Source organism: Hemitrygon akajei, chromosome 9, assembly GCF_048418815.1.
Source record: "Hemitrygon akajei chromosome 9, sHemAka1.3, whole genome shotgun sequence".
In the NCBI taxonomy this organism is placed as follows: Eukaryota; Metazoa; Chordata; class Chondrichthyes; order Myliobatiformes; family Dasyatidae; genus Hemitrygon; species Hemitrygon akajei.
Genome location: NC_133132.1, coordinates 101,459,531 through 101,482,502, shown reverse-complemented (window position 1 = coordinate 101,482,502; position 22,972 = coordinate 101,459,531). Strand labels below are relative to the sequence as shown.

The following is a 22,972-nucleotide window of genomic DNA, read 5'->3' as shown; positions in this document are numbered from 1 at the left end:
AATCAAGAAGAATATAAGATTAACTTATTTGCTGATGATGTTCTGATTTACTTAACAAACCCATTGCAATCTTTGCAAAGATTACCTTTTAGATTGGAAGAATATGGGGAAGTATCGGGTTATAAAGTAAATTGGGATAAAAGTGAAATTTTACCCCTTACCAAAGGAAATTATAATCAATGTAGATTAGCAACTCAATTTCGATGGTCAATAAATGGGATAAAATATTTAGGTATTAGAGTTAATAATGATGTAAAAAATTTATATAAACAAAATTATTTGCCATTATTTAAAAAAAAAAGAGGATCTTGATAAATGGATGATATTACCAATAACATTAATAGGTAGAGTTAATGCTGTAAAAATGAATATATTTCCAAGATTGCAATATTTATTTCAAACTTTACCAATACAATTACCTCAGAAGTTTTTTCAAGAACTGGATAAATATGTAAGGAAATTTCTTTGGAAAGGAAAGATGTCAAGAATATCATTGGAAAAATTGACATGTAAATTTGATTTAGGAGGGTTACAACTTCCAAACTTTAAGAATTATTATAAAGCAAATCAACTTAGATTTATTGCGTCTTTTTTTGATGAAGAAAAACCGGCATGGATTAGAATAGAATTAGATAAGATAGGAGAAAATATACCAAAGATTTTATATATAAATGGGAATCCAAATGGATACGGGAAAAAAAAGAATCTCCTATATTAAGACATTTGATTGATTTATGGAATAAGGTAAATATGGACGATGAGATAAAGAAATCTTTATTAGCAAAAAGGACTTTAATTCAAAATAGGCTTATTCCTTTTACAATGGATAATAAACCTTTACATAATTGGTTTCAAAAGGGGATTAAATATATAGGTGACTGTTTTGAAGGAGGTATATTGATGTCGTTTGATCAATTAAAAAATAAATATAAAATATCAAATAACACTCTTTTCTGTTATTTTCAATTAAAAGCCTATTTACGAGAAAAGCTGGGACAAACAATGTTGATGCCAAAACCTAGTGAAATAGAAATATTAATTCAGAAAGGAAAAATTAAAAAATTTACATCTTGTATGCATAATTTGATTCAAAAGCAGACAATTAAATTAGGAATTCATAAATCAAGACAAAAATGGGAATCTGATCTGAATGTTAAAATTGATGGAAAAAATTGGTCAAGATTATGTTCTGATAGTATGAGAAATACAATAAATGTTTGACTTAGATTAATACAATATATATTTTTACATCAATTATATATAACACCACAGAAAATAAATAGATTAAATTCAAATATGTCTGACCAATGTTTTGGATGTAAACAAGAAATTGGTACTTTTTTACATTCTACTTGGTCTTGTTTTAAAATCCAACCATTTTGGATTAATTTAAGACTTTTATTGGAACAAATTATTGGAGTACAACTCCCACATAGTTCATTATTATTTTTATTAGGAGACATTGAAGGGACAATAACGAAATTTAAATTGAATAAGTATCAGAAAAAATTTATAAAAATTGCTTTGGCAGTAGCCAAAAAAGTTATTGCAGTTACTTGGAAATCTGATTTAAATTTAACTATGGATCGTTGAAATAATGAAATACATAGTTGTATTACACTTGAAATAATTACATATAATCTAAGAAATGAATATGATATATTTTTGAAAATTTGGTCACCATACTTACAAAAGATAGGATTAGATACATAGGTCCTTTGAAGATAAAATTATAGTAATTGGGGAAAGTGAAAATAAATATCAAAATTATTTTGAACTCCTTGGAGCATGTGGGGATCCTCTGATATCCAGGCAATCTTTCTTTTTTTTTCTCTTTCTTTAGATAAGGGTTAAGGGGGGAGGGTTAATATCATTTTTCTTACTATTTTATTACCACATTTATTCTTTGTAATCTCTAAAATTCAATAAATAAATAATATTTTTAAAAAAGAGACAAGAATTCATACTGGAACTGCAACCAAACACCAGATCTTAAATTTAAAATATGGAGCTGTTGCATTTCTAGGAAAGAGAATCAAAGGGTACTGGGAGAAGGTAGGAGTAAACAAGATGAAACTGTACAAGCCTTTGTTTGTGCTAGTCACATACTGAAACACTGGAAATTTACATTCTAAATACTCACCTTTGACTGCGAACCTTTGATGCTGAGAAAACATTTCACTGATACCTAAGAAATGAACAGATAAAATACTTGAGCACATTGAAGGCATTGAAACTAGTTCATATTAGCTATCATCAAAAAATCTGCATCACTAAGACTGATAAGGAAAACAAGATAACAAATTTAATGTGAGTGAAAGAATAGCTGGGGGAAGGCATGGGTTAGCTCATCTTAGCTTAAAATCTCTGGAAGTAGTACATAAAAATAGTGAGTATCATGAAGAACAATATAATCCCCACATGACAAATTCAGTTTGCTTTACAATGGTTGTGGTAATGAAATCCATTAAATTTCATTCTGTGACAGATAAAACTATCAACATCATTTTATGCTCAAATCATTAATGGTAGAACGCAAGATAGATTGTGAGATCATTTTTCTAAACTATAACAGAATAACAAGTTGATAAAATCTACGAAGCAATGTAATTTATGGGTGAATTCCCAGAATGTTGCTTTCCATGTTGTATTTACCTATTATGTTCAATAAAACTAAAGTACATCTGCTTTACGATTCCTTCTTAATTTGTTCAGGTCTTAATACTTCCCAAACCTATAGCATTTATTAGGGAGATATTCCTTCACTTTAATAGTGACATCCTTATAACCATATAACAAATACAGCACGGAAACAGGCCATCTGGGCCCTTCTCGTCCATGCCGAACGCTTACTCTCACCTAGTCCCACTGACCCGCACTCAGCCCATAACCCTCCATTCCTTTCCTGTCCATATACCTATCCAATTTTGCTTTAAATGACAATATCGAACTTGCCTCTACCACTTCTACTGGAAGCTCATTCCACACAGCTACCACTCTGAGTAAAGAAAATCCCCCTCATGTTACCCTTAAACTTTTGCCCCCTAACTCTCAACTCATGTCCTCTTGTTTGAATCTCCCCTACTCTCAATGGAAAAAGCCTATCCACGTCAACTCTATCTATCCCCCTCATAATTTTAAATACTTCTATCAAGTCTCCCCTCAACCTTCTATGCTCCAAAGAATAAAGACCTAACTTGTTCAATCTTTCCCTGTAACTTAGGTGCTGAAACCCAGGTAACATTCTAGTAAATCTTCTCTGTACTCTCTCTATTTTGTTGACATCTTTCCTATAATTCGGTGACCAGAACTGTACACAATACTCCAAATTCGGCCTGACCAATGCCTTGTACAATTTTAACATTACATCCTAACTCCTATACTCAATGCTCTGATTTATAAAGGCCAACATACCAAAAGCTTTCTTCACCACCCTATCCACATGAGATTCCACCTTCAGGGAACTATGCACCATTATTCCTAGATCACTCTGTTCTACTGCATTCTTCAATGCCCTACCATTTACCATGTATGTCCTATTTGGATTATTCCTACCAAAATGTAGCACCTCACACTTATCAGCATTAAACTCCATCTGCCATCGCTGAGCCCACTTTTCTAACTGGCCTAAATCTCTCTGCAAACTTTGAAAACATACTTTATTATCCACAACGCCACCTACCTTAGTATTATCTGCATACTTACTAATCCAATTTACCACCCCATCATCCAGATCATTAATGTATATGACAAACAAATCCATTTTCAGAAGATGTAACTCAAATTGAATAGTCTCAATCAGTCAATAACGTTAACCGTCTCAATAGAATCAATAACATTATGTACAATGGCTTATTATCCTTTCTAACAAGCTTATCACTTTTAATAAAAATGGGCAAAGACCAGACAGGCACACACTTGTAGATTCAAGATTCATGATTGTTTAATCTCAGTTCCAGTACACAAATGTAAAGGATAACGAAATAATTGTTACTCTGGATCAGATGCAGTATATATATATATATATATATACACATATATAAAGACATAATAAGGTAAAGAACACGATAATAAAAAACACAATAAATATAAATACATAAGATAATTTATATACACAAATTGATTACATAGACGTAAAGTGATGCTAAGTTCAGGAGTGTATGTACATAAGGTGAGGTGACTCTGACTGGAGTCAAAGATATGTCAAATTACTCTATACCAATTACTGGTCAATGCTTCCAACATATTGTTTCTCCACTGGAAGTGCAGAATCAGATATCCCCAAATTTATAAAATAACACAAATTCATAATCTATTTTAAAGACAACAGTCTACTACAAAAATACTGGATAGTATTTGTATTACCTTTGACTGTTTCTCACCTTCACTGATTTGGAATCTAGTAGGTTACTGGGAAGGTCAGCGTCTCCTTCAAAGGGATAGAAAGGGTAAACTGCACAGCATGCAGGGCATAGAAAGAGGTCAGGAAGTTAAAAAGCAAGTTTCAGGTATTTATCATATACTTCTAAGTTTCAGAGAAGAATCAAAATTAGATCCAATTACAAAGTTGCTAACCTTCATGCGAAATGTAAACTGAGAATTGGCATGCAATAGTGCATAATATGAGCAAAGCTGTTAATTAAGTCAGTAGAAAGAAGAGAAAGGACTATAGTCAAACACATATAAACCCCACTTTAGCTAAAATGCAATATGTGTTGCTTTCCAAAAACATACACAACAAAACTCTGATAAGCTAGTAATCTTGAAACTTTGCTGGTGCCAGACTGACAAATTTTCTGTACTATTAGATATTATTCATATTAATACTATAACATACTTTTAACTCACATTTTAGATGCCCCATATTATTATAATAAATTATAGGCCAGTGAGTTGAAAGGCCTGAGAACCACTACTGAACCACTGGGAATTCAGAATCTTGCTCTCTTTTAGAACTACTTTGGAAGTGAGTTATTTTTAAGCATGCCATATGGACATAAAATTAATTTATGTTATTTTATTTATTAAAGTAGCAAAAAAAGGCAAAGGATACAAGATACAGCAAGAGTAGCAAATGCAAAATAAGAGTAAGCTTTGACCACGGAAGCTTTGTGACTGGTTATCAAATCTATCCATACTATCCTTTGGCCTTAACAGTCACATACTAACAGAAACTGATTGCAATGTTTCAACAGTAAACCCAAATGTCTTCCTCGGGCACAAGCTAGTCAAATGACAAGTCTCCTAGACACATGTCATTTGACTAACTTGTGCTTGAGGAAAACGGTTGGGTTTACCATTGAAATGTTGCAATCAGTATCTGTAAGTATGTAACTGTTAAGGCCAAATGATAGTATGAAAGAACAAGCTTTGTATTAAAAAAAAACCCTAGGTTACTACGTTTTTGTTCTCTCAATTTGATTTGTGGTGCTATTTTCAAGAATTTGTTTCCTGAAGCTCCTAAACAAGAATTAAATACTCACGAATACATTTCCTTTTCATCTATTATGTACTTTCAACCCCCAAGTCTGTTAAAGCAAGGTTAGGGAACAGATTTCTGGTAAATTTCCTGCTCTGTATGTCACCTTGGCCAAACAGAGAAGCACTTTTAGTAATAGACCAAGACAACTGCACTGCTCCAAAGAGCGCTTTATGAGGTCATTCTCACCCTTGGCCATTAGGCTCTATAGTCAGTCAACCAATAACCGGGGAAGTGATGATTCCACCCCCCCTCCCACCCCATTTACTGTTTGAGATAACTTACTTTTTATTCTTTCTTACTTCTCTTCTAATATTTATATATCTGTCTACTTGTAATGCTAGTGGACACTGTAATTTCCTTTGGGATCAATAAAGTATCTATCTATTTATTCCATTTCCCCTTTTATCATCCCTTTAATCTATTCTCTCTACATTGGCCATCAACTTCCCTTTAACTCTCTTTGCCACATCAGGACTTGAGGGTAACACAGTAAACAATTAACCGACCTGCATTCCAATATTTTGTTTTTATTCTTTGGGGTGAATACATTTTCAAATATTTAGTGGTGAAGTATGTGGATATGCATCTTTCTAAAGGTCAGTAACTGATTTAAAGTTTCCAATGATATTTCTTACTTCCTTAGCTTTTCATCAAGTGCTTCCAACATATGGGTAGAGATACATTTAATTTAAGGTAAGCAAATTTGAAACACTCTAATCAGATTGGTGCTTGAAAAGTTGGCTTTGATATAAGGTAATAATCAAAACTACACATATTATTCCTGTAAAAGACAATTCAATTAAGATTATTCTGAAAATAACTATAAATTTCTTCTTTTAAATAATTTTGCTTCAAAATAAAAAATAGCAAAATATGAGCACAAATTTCACTACTGGAATTCACACAAAACATTATCCTTCTCCTTTTGCATTTACACCAACACAATGCCATCAGTCGATTCCCTTGTTTTAAAGGCCATTGAAAACCATGTTTTTACCCAAGAAAATATATTAATCTGATATGTGATTTTATTTCTCCTTGGCCTGAATATATAACTAATGAACAAAAACACACATTAAAAGTTCAATCATTTTTGGCCTTTTCTTTGAAGTTATGCAACAAGTCAAAGTATTCTTTATGCACATGTAACAAACAGTAAGCATGTAAGTAATAAATTTGAAATTAAAATAGAATGTGTGCTCATAATCTATACATTACGCTATTTTAAAACTAGATTTAAAAATTCTACAAAGCAAGAAAAGCATTGGGAATTTGAAACAAATTTCTTTTGTGGAAACTATCAACAAGTGTTTAATGAAACAATCATACATCAGTAATTAGTCATCATACCCAGAAATACAAGGGAACTGTTAAAGACTAATTTCCAAGCAAGGTTAGGGAACAGATTTCTGGTAAATTTTCTGCTCTTAAACTGATCATTTGTTACTGAATGTAAACAGGGGCACCATATTGCCAAATGTCAACAAAATATCAAATAGAATACAGAAAACACTAGTTACCTCACTTGAATCAGTTTCTTTTTGTTCTGGAACAAAGAACTGTATTGTACGCCAATCTTGTTTACTTGGAAAGAAATAATCTCCCGTATCTTTAATATCTGAACATGAATCTTCAATGGCTTCATCGTTTTCTCCTGCTTTGTACTCTTCTCCCTCACATGCACCGTAACTGGACTCCTTCAGGTGCAAACCGCTGATAAAGAGCTGACAGGTCTCTAAGTCTGCTTCCCACACTTTCTCAAATAAATGGGTTCTACAACTGAAACAAAAACCAAGTTAGAGGTTGAAAAAAATATTCTTCTATTATTGTTTAAGTAAATTATTCAGTTTTCTCTCATCAAAATTGTACATTACACACTTTAGAAACTGCAAATGATCTACTTATTGTTCAAAATAATCAAGTTAAATGAATTATTTCTGCTTATTTAATCAGTTAAATCAGCTAGAACAATAATTTCTTTAAAAAATACATGATGAAAATGAAGTAGGCTGTAGTATTCAAAAACATAAGCTTGTACTACTGCAGAAGATTTTAACAACTATTTAATGTTAACAATAATCTTTTTTATGCTATCTTATCACTTATATGCTCTGCAAAAAGGAATGTTTCCCCATTCATTACACTAGATGGAAATAACTGATTAATCTATACTAGCTATTTGTTTTAAAAACCAAGCATGTGTTGTGCTTTTTCTCATTTTAAAATCTGTTAAAATATCATTTGAATATTCCTGAATGTCAAAAACATTTTAAATTTCTGTTCAGTTTCACAATTCAACTTTATTCAGCTGTCAATTGCAATTGTTTATGCATAAAAATAGTTAAATTTAGATTTTTACAGTGAATATGGAATAAATGTAGATGGCAGAAATAAAAATATGTTTAAATCTAAACTTCAGTCTGAAAATGTATTCAAATATTTGATATAAAGCCTTACCTATGAAGTTTGTCCTCCAAGACTTCCATATATTTAATAATGTTTTCTCTCTGGTCATTCTCTGCAATTGAATACAAAGTATGTATATAATATATTGTTGCCTCCCTGGTGCCAGGGTCCGCAATATCTCGGATCGAGTTCTCAGTATTCTTAAGAGGGTGAGCAGTTGGATGTCGTGGTCCATGTAGGGACCAATGACATGGGTGGGAAGAGTGAGGAGGTCCTGAAAGGTGAGTTTAGGGAGCTAGGTGCCAAGTTAAAGGACAGGACCTCCAGGATAGCAATCTCAGGATTGCTACCAGTGCCACGTGCAGATGGGTTTAGAAATAGTAAGATAGTGCAGATCAACACGTGGCTGAAGACATGGTGCAGGAGGGAGGGCTTCAGATTTATAGATAATTGGGCCATTTTCCAGGGAAGGTGAGACCTGTTCCGGCGGGACAGTTTACATCTGAACTGGAGGGGGACAAATATTCTTGCAGGTAGGATTGCTAGAGAGGCTCCAGTGGATTTAAATTAGATATGAGGGGGGAGGGGAACCAGAGTGTAGGAACAGATGTATGGGAGAAGGAAGAAAAAGAAAACAGTAAAGTTCTTTGTACTGTTAGAGATAAACAGAGAGGAAGAGGTGGAGAATTTTTTTTATGCATTTATTTTAATGCTAGGAGCATTGTAAGAAAAGTGGATGAGCTTAGAGCATGGATTGATACCTGGAAATATGATGTTGTAGCTATTAGTGAAACATGGTTGCAGGAGGGGTGTGATTGGCAGCTAAATATTCCTGGATTTTGTTGCTTCAGGCATGATAGAATCGAAGGGACAAGAGGGGGAGATGTTGTGTTGCTTGTCAGAGAAGATATTACAGCGGTGCTCTGGCAGGATAGATTAGAGGTCTCGTCTAGGGAGACTATTTGGATGGAATTGAGGAATGGGAAAGGTGTGGTAACACTTATAGGGGTGTATTATAGACCACCTAATGGGGAGCGAGAATTGGAGGAGCAAATTTGCAAGGAGATAGCAGATATTTGTAGTAAGCACAGGGTTGTGATTGTGGGAGATTTTAATTTTCCACACATAGACTGCGAAGCCCATACTGTAAAAGGGATGGATGGTTTGGAGTTTGTAAAATGTGTGCAGGATAGTTTTTTGCAGCAATACATAGAGGAACCAACTAGAGAAGGGGCAGTGTTGGATCTTCTGTTAGGGAATGAAATAGGTCAGGTGACGGAAGTATGTGTTGGGGAGCACTTCGGGTCCAGTGATCACAATGCCATTAGTTTCAATCTAATTATGGAGAAGGATAGGACTGGACACAGGGTTGAGATTTTTGATTGGAGAAAGGCTAACTTTGAGGCGATGCGAAAGGGTTTAGAAGGAGTGGATTGGGACAATTTGTTTTATGGGAAGGATGTAATAAAGAAATGGAGGTCATTTATAGGTGAAATTTTGAGGGTACAGAATCTTTATGTTCCTGTTAGATTGAAAGAAAATGTTAAAAGTTTGAGAGAGCCATGGTTTTCAAGGGATATTGGAAACTTGATTAGGAAAAAGAGAGATATCTACAATAGGTATAGGCAGCATGGAATAAATTAGGTGCTCAAGGAATATAAAGAATATAAGAAGGATCTTAAGAAAGAAATTATAAAAGCTAAAAGAAGATATGAGGTTGCTTTGGCAAGTAAGGTGAAAATAAATCCAAAGGGTTTCTACAGTTATATTAATAGCAAAAGGATAGTGAGGGATAAAATTGGTCCCTTAGAGAATCAGAGTGGACAGCTATGTACGGAGCCGAAAGAGATGAGGGAGATTTTGAACAATTTCTTTTCTTCGTTATTCACTAAGGAGAAGGATATTGAATTGTGTAAGGTAAGGGAAACAAGTAGGGAAGTTATGGAAACTATGATGATCAAAGAGGAGGAAGTACTGGCGCTTTTAAGGAATATAAAAGTGGATAAATCTCCAGGTCCTGACAGGATATTCCCTAGGACCTTAAGGGAGGTTAGTGTAGAAATAGCAGGGGCTATGACAGTAATATTTCAAATGTCATTAGAAATTGGGATGGTGCCGGAGGATTGGCGTATTGCTCATGTGGTTCTATTGTTTAAAAAGGGTTCTAAGAGTAAATCTAGCAATTATAGACCTGTCAGTTTGATGTCAGTGGTGGGTAAACTACTAGAAAGTATTCTTAGAGATGGTATATATAATTATCTGAATAGACAGGGTCTGATTAGGAACAGTCAACATGGATTTGTGCGTGGAAGGTCATGTTTGACAAATCTTATTGAATTTTTTGAAGAGGTTACCAGGAAAGTTGACAAAGGTAAAGCAGTGGATGTTGTCTATATGGACTTCAGTAAGGCCTCTGACAAGGTTCCGCATGGAAGGTTAGTTAGGAAGGTTCAATCGTTAGGTATTAATATTGAAGTAGTAAAATGGATTCAACAGTGGCTGGATGGGAGATGCCAGAGAGTAGTGGTGGATAACTGTCAGGCTGGAGGCCGGTGACTAGTGGTGTGCCTCGGGGATCTGTACTGGGTCCAATGTTGTTTGTCATATATATTAATGATCTGGAAAATGGGGTGGTAAATTGGATTAGTAAGTATGCAGATGATACTAAGGTAGGAGGCGTTGTGGATAATGAAGTAGGTTTTCAAATGCAGAGAGATTTAGGCCAGTTAGAAGAGTGGGCTGAGCAATGGCAGATGGAGTTTAATACTGATAAGTGTGAGGTGCTACATTTTGGTAGGAATGATCCAAATAGGACATACATGGTAAGTGGTAGGGCATTAAAGAATGCCGTAGAACAGAGTGATCTAGGAATAATGGTGCATAGTTCCCTGAAGGTGGAATCTCATGTGGATAGGGTGGTGAAGAAAGCTTTTGGTATGTTGGCCTTTATAAATCAGAGCATTGAGTATAGGAGTTGGGATGTAATGTTAAAATTGTACAAGGCATTGGTAAGGCCGAATTTGGAGTATTGTGTACAGTTCTGGTCGCCGAATTATAGGAAAGATGTCAACAAAATAGAGAGAGTACAGAGAAGATTTACTAGAATGTTACCTGGGTTTCAGCACCTAAGTTACAGGGAAAGATTGAACAAGTTAGGTCTTTATTCTTTGGAGCGTAGAAGGTTGAGGGGGGACTTGATAGAGGTATTTAAAATTATGAGGGGGATAGATAGAGCTGACATGGATAGGCTTTTTCCATTGAAAGTAGGGGAGATTCAAACAGGAGGACATGAGTTGAGACTTAGGGGGAAAAAGTTTAAGGGTAACATGAGGGGGAATTTCTTTACTCAGAGAGTGGTGGCTATGTGGAATAAGCTTCCTGTAGAAGTGGTAGAGGCAGGTTCGGTATTGTCATTTAAAGCAAAATTGGATAGGTATATGGACAGGAAAGGAATGGAGGGTTATGGGCTGAGTGCGGGTCAGTGGGACTAGGTGAGAGTAAGCGTTCGGCACGGACTAGAAGGGCCGAGATGGCCTGTTTCTGTGCTGTAATTGTTATATGGTTATAATATTTATTAGCATTTAATAGGTCCTTGGCAAACTACTAATAATACAGTATAGTTTTATTTGTAGACTCAAAGCTGGCAATAATGATTCATAGCAAGAATCACTACAGTTGACTTCTGGGGTGCCTAGGGGACGACTTGAATAGCAGCAGCACTCTCAATGGATATGATTAAATATTCTCGTTTCAGCCTGATACAGCTAAAAAGTACAACTGCTTCCAAGGTCAGTAGTCAACAATGATGTCTTAATGCATTTAAATGAACTATCACTGCTTAAAACAGACGGAAACAACACTGATTGTGGATAGAAGGGTCCATGTAGGATTCCACGTAGGAAACGTGGTTGCAGGTTGGGGATACAAGTGTGTTTAAGGAAACCCGGCTTTAAACTCGCAATACTGACTGTCTTGCTGGCAAATGTGCAATAAAATTGGTGAATAAAATTGACGATCTCAGAGCTAAAGTGCTAAATCAGAGGGACATTATGGCCGCATGCATCCTTTGTTTCACGGAATCCTGGTTAACCCCTTCCATACCGGATGCAGGAATTCTGATTGATGGGTTTACTATACACCGTCAGGATAGATCTGTAGGGTTTCTCAGAAGCAAGAGGTGGAGAAGTATGCCTCATGATCAACCCTTCTTGGTGCACAAATATACCAGTGCTGTCCCAATTTTGCTCACCAGACCTGGAATATCTAGCAGTTAAGTGCTATCCTTTTACCTACCACGAGAGTTCTCTGGGGTAATTTTGGTAGTAGTATACATTCCACCTCAGCCTAATGTCAATCTGGCTTTAGATGATCTGAGCAAGGGATCAACACACACAAAACAGTGGACCCTAACACCTTCATAATCGTTTTGGGATATTTTAACAAGGGCAGTCTGAAAAAAAATCACTAAGCAATTACCATCAACAGATCACTTGCAATACCAGAGGAAACAATACACTGGACCTTTGCTACACCACCATCAAGAAAAGAATGCCTACTGTGCTATTCCATGCCCTCACTTCTGGAAGACTGATCATCTGGCTGCACTTCTACTCCCTGAGTATAGGCAGAGACTGAAGACTGCAGCACCAGTAGTGAGGACCAAGAAGGAATGGACAAGTGAAGCACAGGATCACCTACAGGACTGCTTTGAATCGGTGGACTGGACTGTATTCAGGGATTCATCTTCGAACCTGGATGAGCATGCTGCAGTTGTTTCTGACTTCATTAAAACCTGTGTGGATGAGTATGTGCCTACAAAGGCTTACTGTACATTCCCAAACCAAAAGCCGTGGATGAACCAGGAAGTACGTCACCCACAGTCAATCTTAGTCTCAGATGGAGTTTGCATGTTCTCCCCATGACTGTGTAAGACTTCTTCCAAGTACTGCGGTTTCATCCAACATCAGAGAAACATACCAATGGGTAGGCTAATTGGTTATTGAAATTTGCCTCCAATGGGATATTTAAAATCTGGGGGGGACGGGGACAGTATTTAATGGGAACATAGAGAGAATACAATGAGTTAGTGTAAAATTCATGAAAAATAAATGCTAAAGTGTGCTAAAGGGTTTGACTCCAAAAGGATTAAAAGGGAAAGCAAGTAAAAGCTGGGAACTGACAGTCATTCAGCAAAGCAATATGCATTTGCTCTCCAAGGACTCTCAACGAAATGACAGTTTAAAAGATGGTTCACAACCACCTTCACAAGAATAATTATGGATGGACAAAAAAAAAAGGTCTTACCAGTGATGCCTGCATCCCAAAAAATGAAGAAATGATATTGTAATCCGTGAAAAGAATATACTGCTATCTTTGAAGACTTCAATAAATCCATGCTAGCTATTCAGAAAAGACCCAAAAATATTGTAAAGATGCACAGCATAATGTAGAGCATAATTTTGCAGCAGGAAGTGGAGTTGATTCAAGAAAATTGTTAAGTACCTAGCTAGAGAAAAATAGTCTACATTGACAATAAAACCAATTTCCTCTACTTAAATGGGAAAAATTGTTCCAGTGACACAATAGCTAGACAACTTGACCAAGCAACTTCAATGGAAGGCAGAAATAGTGGATCACTTATTGATTCAAATTTAACTGGAATTTCTCCGAAGTTTTATTTGCAATTGATACGAATGAGGAGCAACTCTGATGGGCAGAAGGGTACAGAATCGCCAATGCCTCCCCCCCCACTTTTGGAGAATCGCAAATCGCTACTATTCCGATGCTGTTATCAAAGGAAATGAGAGAGATAAACAGCTCATACAAATTTATGAGAGAGGGGCACAGCACAGGTTGGAATGTCTCCTATTGACAAAGAGAGAGATTACTGCTATTGTCTCTTGGAGAAGGAATCGTGTATTGAGTACTGTTCTATTCATTGAAACCCCTCAGGGGACAACCAGAGGGTTCTGGTTGAGGGATTGCATCATCCCAACCTGACTGACATCTGAGACCCCGTGAGTGGGGATAAAAGTAGGGTCTGGGGAACACCCCTCAGACGCACCAGGAGGAACGCTAGTGAGCATCAAAAACCCACGAGACCAAACGAAGGGTCGATAAATTTTAACTCACAGTGTTTTATAGCGAGGCCAGTGGGGGGGGGGGGGCTTGTGTGTGTGTCCACCCTTGCCTGGGTGACAAGTCCACCACGGAAGAACGGTCTAGCTAAAGGACAGAGGGGTCATACTTGAATGGCCACAGCAATAACACATCGATGGATCAAGATCGTAAAGGAAAGTTGGCAAGTCAATAGCTGTTACTGTTCGCTCTCTCTCTCTCCAACAATTACAACACAGCGACCAACTACCGCAGCCTGCATGAACTGAACTGAATTTTATATTTCCATCTGACAATTCATTATCCCCCTAGACAACGATAGAGCTTGTTTCATTAGTGATTATTATTATACCCGCACTTTTAGGTTTAGTATTGCTAACGTATATTCTCTGTATATTCGCATTGATATTATTTTGTATATTTTTGCTAATAAATATTGTTGAAAATAGTATCACCAGACTCCAACAGACACTTATATCTTTGCTGGTATGATACCCAGCTACGGGGTTCGTAACACAATTGAGATTTTAACTCCTGGTGAGAGACATTCAGATGCAAAAGAGATCATGGTTACTTAAGAGGTTAGATGGACCAGCAGGAATATCTGCTGGTCCATCTAACTTCTTACATAACTGTGAATGTTTCCAGCATTTTTTATTAACATTTCAGATTTCCAGTATCTGCAGCTTTTTAAGATCTTCAGTTCTTTCACTGCATCATTTATCTTCAAAATCCAAAGAACAGAATATACACAAGCAGCCTTGGAACAAGTAGTTGGGCTGTACCAGTGAAACACTACTGACAGAAGAAGAAATAATGCTAGCTTTTAGGAACAGCTTTTTCTCCTTCACTATCAGATTTCTGAACAATCCATGTACCCATGAATACTACCTTACTGTTTTTCTTTCTTTCAGCACTATTTTTTTATCTACAGTAATTCTTATTGTAGCTTATAGCAATGTTTATGTATTGCACTGAACTGCTGAGCAAAACAAATTTCACAACAAAAGTCCCTGATAAAAAACCTGATTTTGATCTTTACGTTTACATTGCTGTTATACAAAGCTCTATCTGAAACTTCAATCTCTTCTCGAAAAATATATCCTCTTGAATGGAGACTGCCATTCCTGAGAGCTTTTGTACTTTTGTTTTTGTAATGGAACCTACCACACGATATACTACCAGACTGAGTCAGAGGTAGGCTAAACTATACAGTGTGATGTTGTTGCCTGGATCCACATCAATGCACTAAACCTCCAACTACACCAGTGTAGGGAATAAAAATCAAGAAAGACTAACTGAGACCTTGCAAAGTAGTAGCAGATGAAAACAGATTAATCTCAGTACACAGAACAGAGTTAAAGGGGTTACTTGTTTCCAAGAACTCAGCATAGACAATGAACTACTCTCAAATACTTGACTGATAACAATATATCAATCTCATCTCAGAGACTGCAACAAGAAATCCTAGAGATATTAATACTTAATATTGAATAAACATTAATTAATTTTCCAACTCAGAGGTTTTATTCCTATGCTTAAAAATTAACATTGTATTTGAACAAGCGATTCATACAGAGAAAACATACAGAATGCTGGAGGAACTCAGCAGTTCAGGCAGCATCTAAGGAAGGAAAATAAAAAAGTCAATGTTTCAGGCCGTTTCCCGATGAAGAGTCTTGGCCTGAAACGTCAGCTATTTCTCCAGCACTTTCTACATGTTACATTGTATTTGAAGTTTTGTTATCTACATAACTCTAAAGTGAGCTTTTTCATTTATGAAAAAGTGGCAGAAGGATTGATAATGAGTGAGCAGTAATTCACATTTATGGCATACCTACTTTTAGGATAAATGGAAACAATTAAACACATCATCAATTAATCCTTGGGCTTTTAAAATGCTGATGTTCAAAAGAATTCTATATTGTGGTCTATTATTTCCAAGGGAGTGTTACGCATTATGTCTTGTGCAGACCGACTTTCCCCACTAACACTCTAGAATTAAGAATGAGTTCAAAGCAAAACTGTTAAAGATCATTGTGAATCTGAATGTTATCACCAGTGTCACATTCATCTTGAGTGGCTGCAAGTCTTCACAAAGCACACTGCACAGTTTTGTCTCTGCTTTTCTGATGAAATAAAGCTTGAAAACCAATACTTCTCTGCAAGATCCAGATAAATTAAATACAAGAGCATCAATTGTAAAGTGCAGATTCTGTCAGACAATGAGCAAATACAATTTAGTAAGGTTAGGGGCAACAGATCAATTGGATGCGATAGGCAAGGACAATGAACAAAGTTTATAGTAGTTGATGGACAAGAATGACTAGGCCCATTGTAAAAATCATAGGAGGTGACAAAGGATTGAAAGGAAAGAAGCAGAAGAGCAGACAAAATGATATTTTCAGAAAGACAAGATGACATCATTGAAGGGAATATGGACCTGGAAATTCAATTGGTAATGAAATAGAATAATTAGCTTATGTTTACAATGGAGCTTAGTTTTAACGTCCAGTGCTCCAATCAAGGTGCAGTCCTAAACTGTTTATTTTACACACTGCAATTATAAAATTGGAATCAAAACAATGTATGAACTTTGGTTCTTTTGGAAACCCTATAAATCTAACAGCAACTTAACATCAAAAAGGTCTGATGAAAGGTAAATTTGAATTGTTTTTCATTCCAGATACTGCATGGTCTGGTTAGTATCTGACACAAACAAGAGAAAATCTGCAGATGCTGAACATCCAAGCAACACACACAAAATGCTGGAGGAACTCAGCAGGCCAGGCAGCATTTATGAAAAATAGTAAACATTGATGTTTTGCATGGAGACCCTTCATCAGGTCTGGAGAACAAACGATGAGAAGTCATAGTAAGAAGGTGGGGAGGGGAGGAAGAAATACAAGGTAGTAGGTGAGGGGCGAGTGGTGAAATAAAGACCTGGGAAGTTGATTGATGAAAGAGATGAAGGGCTGAAGAAGGGGGGAATCTGACAAAAAGCACAGAAGGCCATGGAAGAAAGGGAAGGAGGAGAAGCACCAGAGGGAGGTGATGGGCAGGTAAGGAGATAAGGTGAGAGAGGGGAATGGAAATAGGGAATGGTGAAGGGGGGGCTGGGGCATTATCAGCAGTTTGAGAAATCGGTGTTCATGTCACCAGGTTGGAGGCTACACAGACAGAAAATAAGGTGTTGCTCCTCCAACCTGAGTGTGGCCTCATCACAGCTGTAGAGGAGGTCAGGGACTCACATGTCAGATATCTCACATTTCTGTTTTTGTTAAAGACAAATCTCCTCTAAGTGCCATCTTCATAATCTTTGTAATCAGTGGTCATAAAATCAAAGAGGTGCCAGCTTTAACTGGTAAACTATCTGAAAAAAAATTAAAACCAATTGTACCGATAAACTCTTGGCAAAAGAAGTGTGCTTAAAGGAATCTTTCCCGCGGAGACTCCGCCTCCTGCCTTCAGACGCGCAAGACTCAGTTGCTTACTGTCCGCCTTTAATCTCTGCCTTTTCCAATTTAAACTTTGAAATTTCAACTTTATTCAGTCGAATTTGTACAGCAATAGTTATGGCTACTTTGAAGACCACCAGGCGAAATCCAGACCCGTCTAATGGGCAATCTAAGAAAGCCAACGAGTTCGTGGAAGAACCCCCTTTGGTCAAGAGATTAGAATCTCGAATCAGCAGTATCTGCGCTGAAATAACTCAACTAAAAGAGAAATTTGAAGAAAACTTGACTCTTTAAGCCTCAACCTTAAAGAAGTTAATTGAAATGTGGCTGACCTTTCTTCTCGTTTGGAAAAGGCTCAACAACGAATTGTGGACTTGGAAGCTCGTTCACGTCGGAATAATATTTGAATTGTTGGATTAAAAGAGAAATCAGAATCTGTTGACACTCTGGATTATTTCGCTAAAATGTTTCAGTCTTTATTTCCAGAGGTTTGTTCGCAACTCCCGGAGATCGAATCGGCTCACAGAACTGGTGCTTTAAAATCTTTGGATGAAGGTAAAAACAGGCATATTGTTGTGCATTTTCTCCATTTTAGAGACAAGGATCGCATTATTAAGCTTGCAAGAAAACAAAGATTATTTTCATTTCAAGGCTCAGAAGTCTGTTTTTTTTTAAGATTTTCCACGCAAAATTGTTCAGAAACGCACTGCTTTTGCTCCTTCTATGAAACTAGCCTATCAAAAAAAGCTCTTCCCATTATTACAGTACCCAGCAAAATTAAGGATCATTATTAAAAATTCTGGAGTTCGTATTTTCTATGATCCAGCTGAATTACTGCGTTTTATTAACTCTTTGTCTGACGAGTCCGATGGCAAATCTGAAGTCTGAAGATTGAATGATTTATAATAGTTTGTCTCGTGGTGTAAAGTGAAGAAATTGGAAGATTTGATGGTTATAAAAGTTTTTACCTTAAAATGTATTTTTATCTCCGAAAAAGACTGGTTTGGATGGTTTTAACCTCCGAAGATATAGCGGGAGAACTGTTGAAAGACCGTAGATAATTCTGAACCATCTAGATTTTTTTTTTCTGTAGCACTTAAATGTACCAACTGTTTTTTTTGTTTCATATGCTTTTGTAAAGTTTCTTTTAAGTAATTACCTGGATTTTCTCACGTTTTAAAGAAAGACTGGACAATTTAAAGATGGCGATTGTTTTTTCTTCCGTGCAAATATTTCAGTGAAGACGAATCTGAAGCCTGAAGTTGAATGATTTATAATGGTTTGAATGTCTCGTGGTGTAAAGACTGATAAAATTGGAAGATTTGATGGTCACAGAAAATCTTTATTTTAAAATGTATTCTTATTTTTGAAAAAGACTGGTCTGGAGGGTTTTAACCTCAGAAGATATAGTGCGAGAACTGTTGATAGGCTGTAGTTAAGCTTGAACCATCTAGAACTTTTTTTGCAGCATTTAAATGAATTAATTGTTTTTTAAATTCCATATGCTTTATTGAAGATTTTTTTAAAGTAATTATTTGGATTTCCTTGTGTTTTAAAGACAGATTGGACAATTTAAAGATGGTGATTGTTTTTCTTTTGTGCAAATATTTCAAGAATTGTTTTGGATGTGTTTTTCTTCCCTTATCTAATATTATGAAGGTTACTTTCAAATTAAAGGTCGTTTGGTTTTACAAGAAAAACACTATCCTTCCAAGTTAATTATACTGAGATATATGTTGACTGTAATGAGATTTATATTCAGTAGAGGGAGATAGAGATTACTTTTTTATTATTTTTTTATTATTTAGCTAGGCGGAGCTATATTCGTGTCTATGCTTTACTTGGAGCTTGCGTCAATTGACATCGACTTGTTTCTGGGCTTTGTAGTTTGGGTGTTTTTTTTATCCCCATTATGGAATCCTGGAGCGTACGCTAATTGTTTTTATTGTTGTTCATCTCTGCCATTTTCGATCACTTTATCCTGACATGTGTCAAACTACTTTTTTTAGATACAAAGTTTCATGATAACATCTAAACAGTTAAATGTTTTAACTTGGAATGTTCACGGTTGGAATCACCCTATTAAGCGTAAGAAAACATTTAAAGTTATAAAACGATTCTAGCCTGAGATGCATATCAGGTTATGTGATAAAAATCGATTTTTTAAATTTTGGAAGGACTCTCTATTTCATGCAAATTCCCAGAGTAAAACTAGAGGTGTCTCTATTTTTATCGATTCTAAAATTCCTTTTAATCAGGAGGATATTATAGCCGATATTAATGGTAGATTTTTAATTGTTAAAGGAATAATTTGGAATAAGAAAATGGTTTTGGTTAATATTTATGGACCAAATGTTGATGATCCCTCATTTTTTAAGCCATTTTTGCTCTATTACCTGATTTAAATGAATATATGTTATTAATGGGTGGTGATTTTAATACTTGCTTAAATCCTTTAATAGATAAGTCATCATCCAAACATCAACTTCCTAACCATTCTGCATCACTTATTAATTCCTTTTTAATTGATTATGGTTTAATTGAGGTCTGGAGGCATATGCATCCTAGTGATAGAGAATATTCCTTTTTCTCACATGTTCATAATAAATATTTGAGAATTGACTATTTTATAGTTGACCCTCAACTTTTATGTAATGTTCAGAAATGTGAGTATGATGCAATTGCTATCTCTGACCATGCCCTTTTAAATTTAATATTTGAATTAAAAGATGTTGCTTCTACCAGACCATTTTGCCGTTTTCCAGAACATTTATTACAAAGCGCAGAATTTGTTGAGTTTATTGAAACTCAGATAAAAGAGTTTTTTCTCTAATAATATAGGAAACATCTCAAAGTTAGTAATTTGGGATACATTAAAAGCTTATCTGCGTGGTCAAATTATATTGTATATAGCTAAATTGAAGAAACAAGTATGGAATTAGATAAAATTTCTAAACAAATTAAAGAATTAGATAACATTAATGCAATCTGTCCAAATGTTGTTTCATTTAAAAGAGTAGAACTACAATCACAGTATAACTTATTACTAATGTATCCTATTGAAGGACAACATGAGTGAATCTGCAGATGCTGGAAATAAATAAAAACACAAAATGCTGGCAGAACTCAGCAGGCCAGACAGCATCTATGGGAGGAGGTAGTGATGACGTTTCGGGCCGAAACCCTTCATCAGGAGTGAAGTAACACGGGATGATTAAGGGGAGGATAAGTTGAGGGAGGGATAAAGTAGAGAGCTAGGAAGTGATAGGCTGGAGGGAAATGGGCTAGGGGGAAGATGGAGAATTATGGGAAATAAAAGAGAAAGAAAGGTAGGGCTGGGGGAGATTATAGTGAGGGGGGAAAAAAAGAGAAGGAGAACCAGACTAAAATAATAGATAGGGATGGGGGTAAGGGGTGGGGGGCAGGGGTATCAACGGAGGTCTGTGAGTTGGATGTTCATGCCGGCAGGTAAGAGGCTACCTAGGCGGGAGATAAGGTATTGCTCCATCGACCTGCGTGTGGCCTCATCTTGACGGTAGAGGAGGCCATGGACAGACATGTCAGAGTGGGAGTGGTCTGTGGAATTGAAGTGTGTGGCCACAGGGAGATCCCGTCACTGCTGGAGGACTGAGCGCCGGTGTTCGGCAAAATGGTCTCCCCAATGTATAAATGGCCACATCAGGAGCACCGGATACAGTATATCACCCCAGTTGACTCGCAGGTGAAGTGGTGCCTCACCTGAAAGGACTGTCTGGGGCCTGGGATGGTGGTGAGGGAAGAAGTGTGGGGGCAGGTGTAGCACTTCTTCCGTTTGCAGGGATGAGTGCCCGGAGGGAAGTCGGTGGGGAGGGATTGGGGGGATGAATGGACAAGGGAGTCGTATAGGGAGCGATCCCTGCGGAAAGCCAAGAGTGGGGGGGAGGGGAAGATGTGGCTGGTGGTGGGATCACATAGGTCGTGGCGGAAGTTACGGAGGATTATACGTTGGATCTGTAGGCTGGTAGGGTGATAGGTGAGGACCAGGGGGACTCTATCCCTGGTGGGCTGGCGGGGGGATGGGGTGAGGGCAGAGGTGCATGAAATACGGGAGATGCAATGAAGGGCAGAGTTGATAGTGGATGAAGGGAAGCCACTTCCTTTAAAAAAGGAAGACATCTCCTTTGTCCTAGAATGAAAGGCCTCATCCTGAGAGCAGATGCGACGGAGGCGGAGGAATTGAGAGAAAGGGATAGCATTTTTACACCTGCCCCAACACTTCTTCCCTCACCACCATCCCAGGCCCCAGACAGTCCTTTCAGGTGAGGCACCACTTCACCTGCAAGTCAACTGGGGTGATATACTGTATCCGGTGCTCCTGATGTGGCCATTTATACATTGGGGAGACCCGCCGCAGACTGGGAGACCGTTTCGCCGAACACCAGCGCTCAGTCCTCCAGCAGTGTCGGGATCTCCCTGTGGCCACACACTTCAATTCCACAGACCACTCCCACTCTGACATGTCAGTCCATGGCCTCCTCTACTGTCAAGATGAGGCCACACGCAGGTCGATGAAGCAATACCTTATCTCCCACCTAGGTAGCCTCCTACCTGCCGGCATGAACATCCAACTCACAGACCTCCGTTGATACCCTTGCCCCCCCCCACCCCCATCCCTATCTATTATTTTAGTCTGGTTCTCTTTCTCTCTCTTTCCCCCCCCTCACTATAATCTCCCCCCAGCCCTACCTTTCTTTCTCTTTTATTTCCCATAATTCTCCACCTTCCCCCCTAGCCCATTTCCCTCCAGCCTATCACTTCCTAGCTCTCTACTTTATCCCTCCCTCAACTTATCCCCCCCTTGACCATCCCATGTTACTTCACTCCTGATGAAGGGTTTCGGCCTGAAACGTCGTCACTACCTCTTCCCATAGATGCTGTCTGGCCTGCTGAGTTCTGCCAGCATTTTGTGTTTTTATCCTATTGAAGGATATTTGCTTAAATTGAAAAGTCAATTTTATATTTCTGGGGATAAAAATAATAAGCTCTTAGTTTCCCAACTAAGAGCAGTTAGAGCTAAAAGACAAATTTTAATGATTCGTAATAACAATGGAGATATAGTAAGTAACTATGAGGATATTAATTACACTTTTCAAGATTTTTACTCTGATCTTTATAGATCTGAATTTTCTGCAGATTCCTCCAAAATGGAAGCTTTTATACATTAAATTAAATTTCCACAAATTTCTGATGAAGATCAACAGATGCTTGATGCTCCAATTACCGAACATGAAATTCAGAAAGCTATTTTATCAATGCAATCAGGTAAAGCTCCTGGACTTGATGGCTATTCGGTGGGATTTTACAAAAAAATTTGAAAGATTACTTTCTCCGTATCTTTTGGAAATATTTTATGAATCCTTTGAGAAGGGTAATTTACCTTCTTTTTATGAAGCATCTATTTCCTTAATTCTTAAAAAAGATAAAGACCCTGTTGAATACTCATCATATAGACCTATTTTGCTATTAAATG

At 37.0% G+C, this 22,972-nt stretch overlaps 1 protein-coding gene across 2 annotated transcripts in view; it reads right to left on the bottom strand.

Annotated features, from left to right (window-relative positions):
- The window catches only part of disc1 (DISC1 scaffold protein), a 135,196-nt gene that overhangs the window by 18,655 nt on the left and 93,569 nt on the right, over window positions 1-22,972 (bottom strand). For both annotated transcript variants that reach the window (XM_073056675.1, XM_073056676.1), the window contains 3 exons: window positions 7,940-8,000; window positions 7,003-7,261; window positions 2,144-2,188 (listed from right to left, as the gene is read on the bottom strand). In XM_073056675.1, coding sequence (XP_072912776.1) covers window positions 2,144-2,188; window positions 7,003-7,261; window positions 7,940-8,000 — 365 coding nt within the window. The remainder of the gene's footprint in view (window positions 1-2,143; window positions 2,189-7,002; window positions 7,262-7,939; window positions 8,001-22,972) is intronic.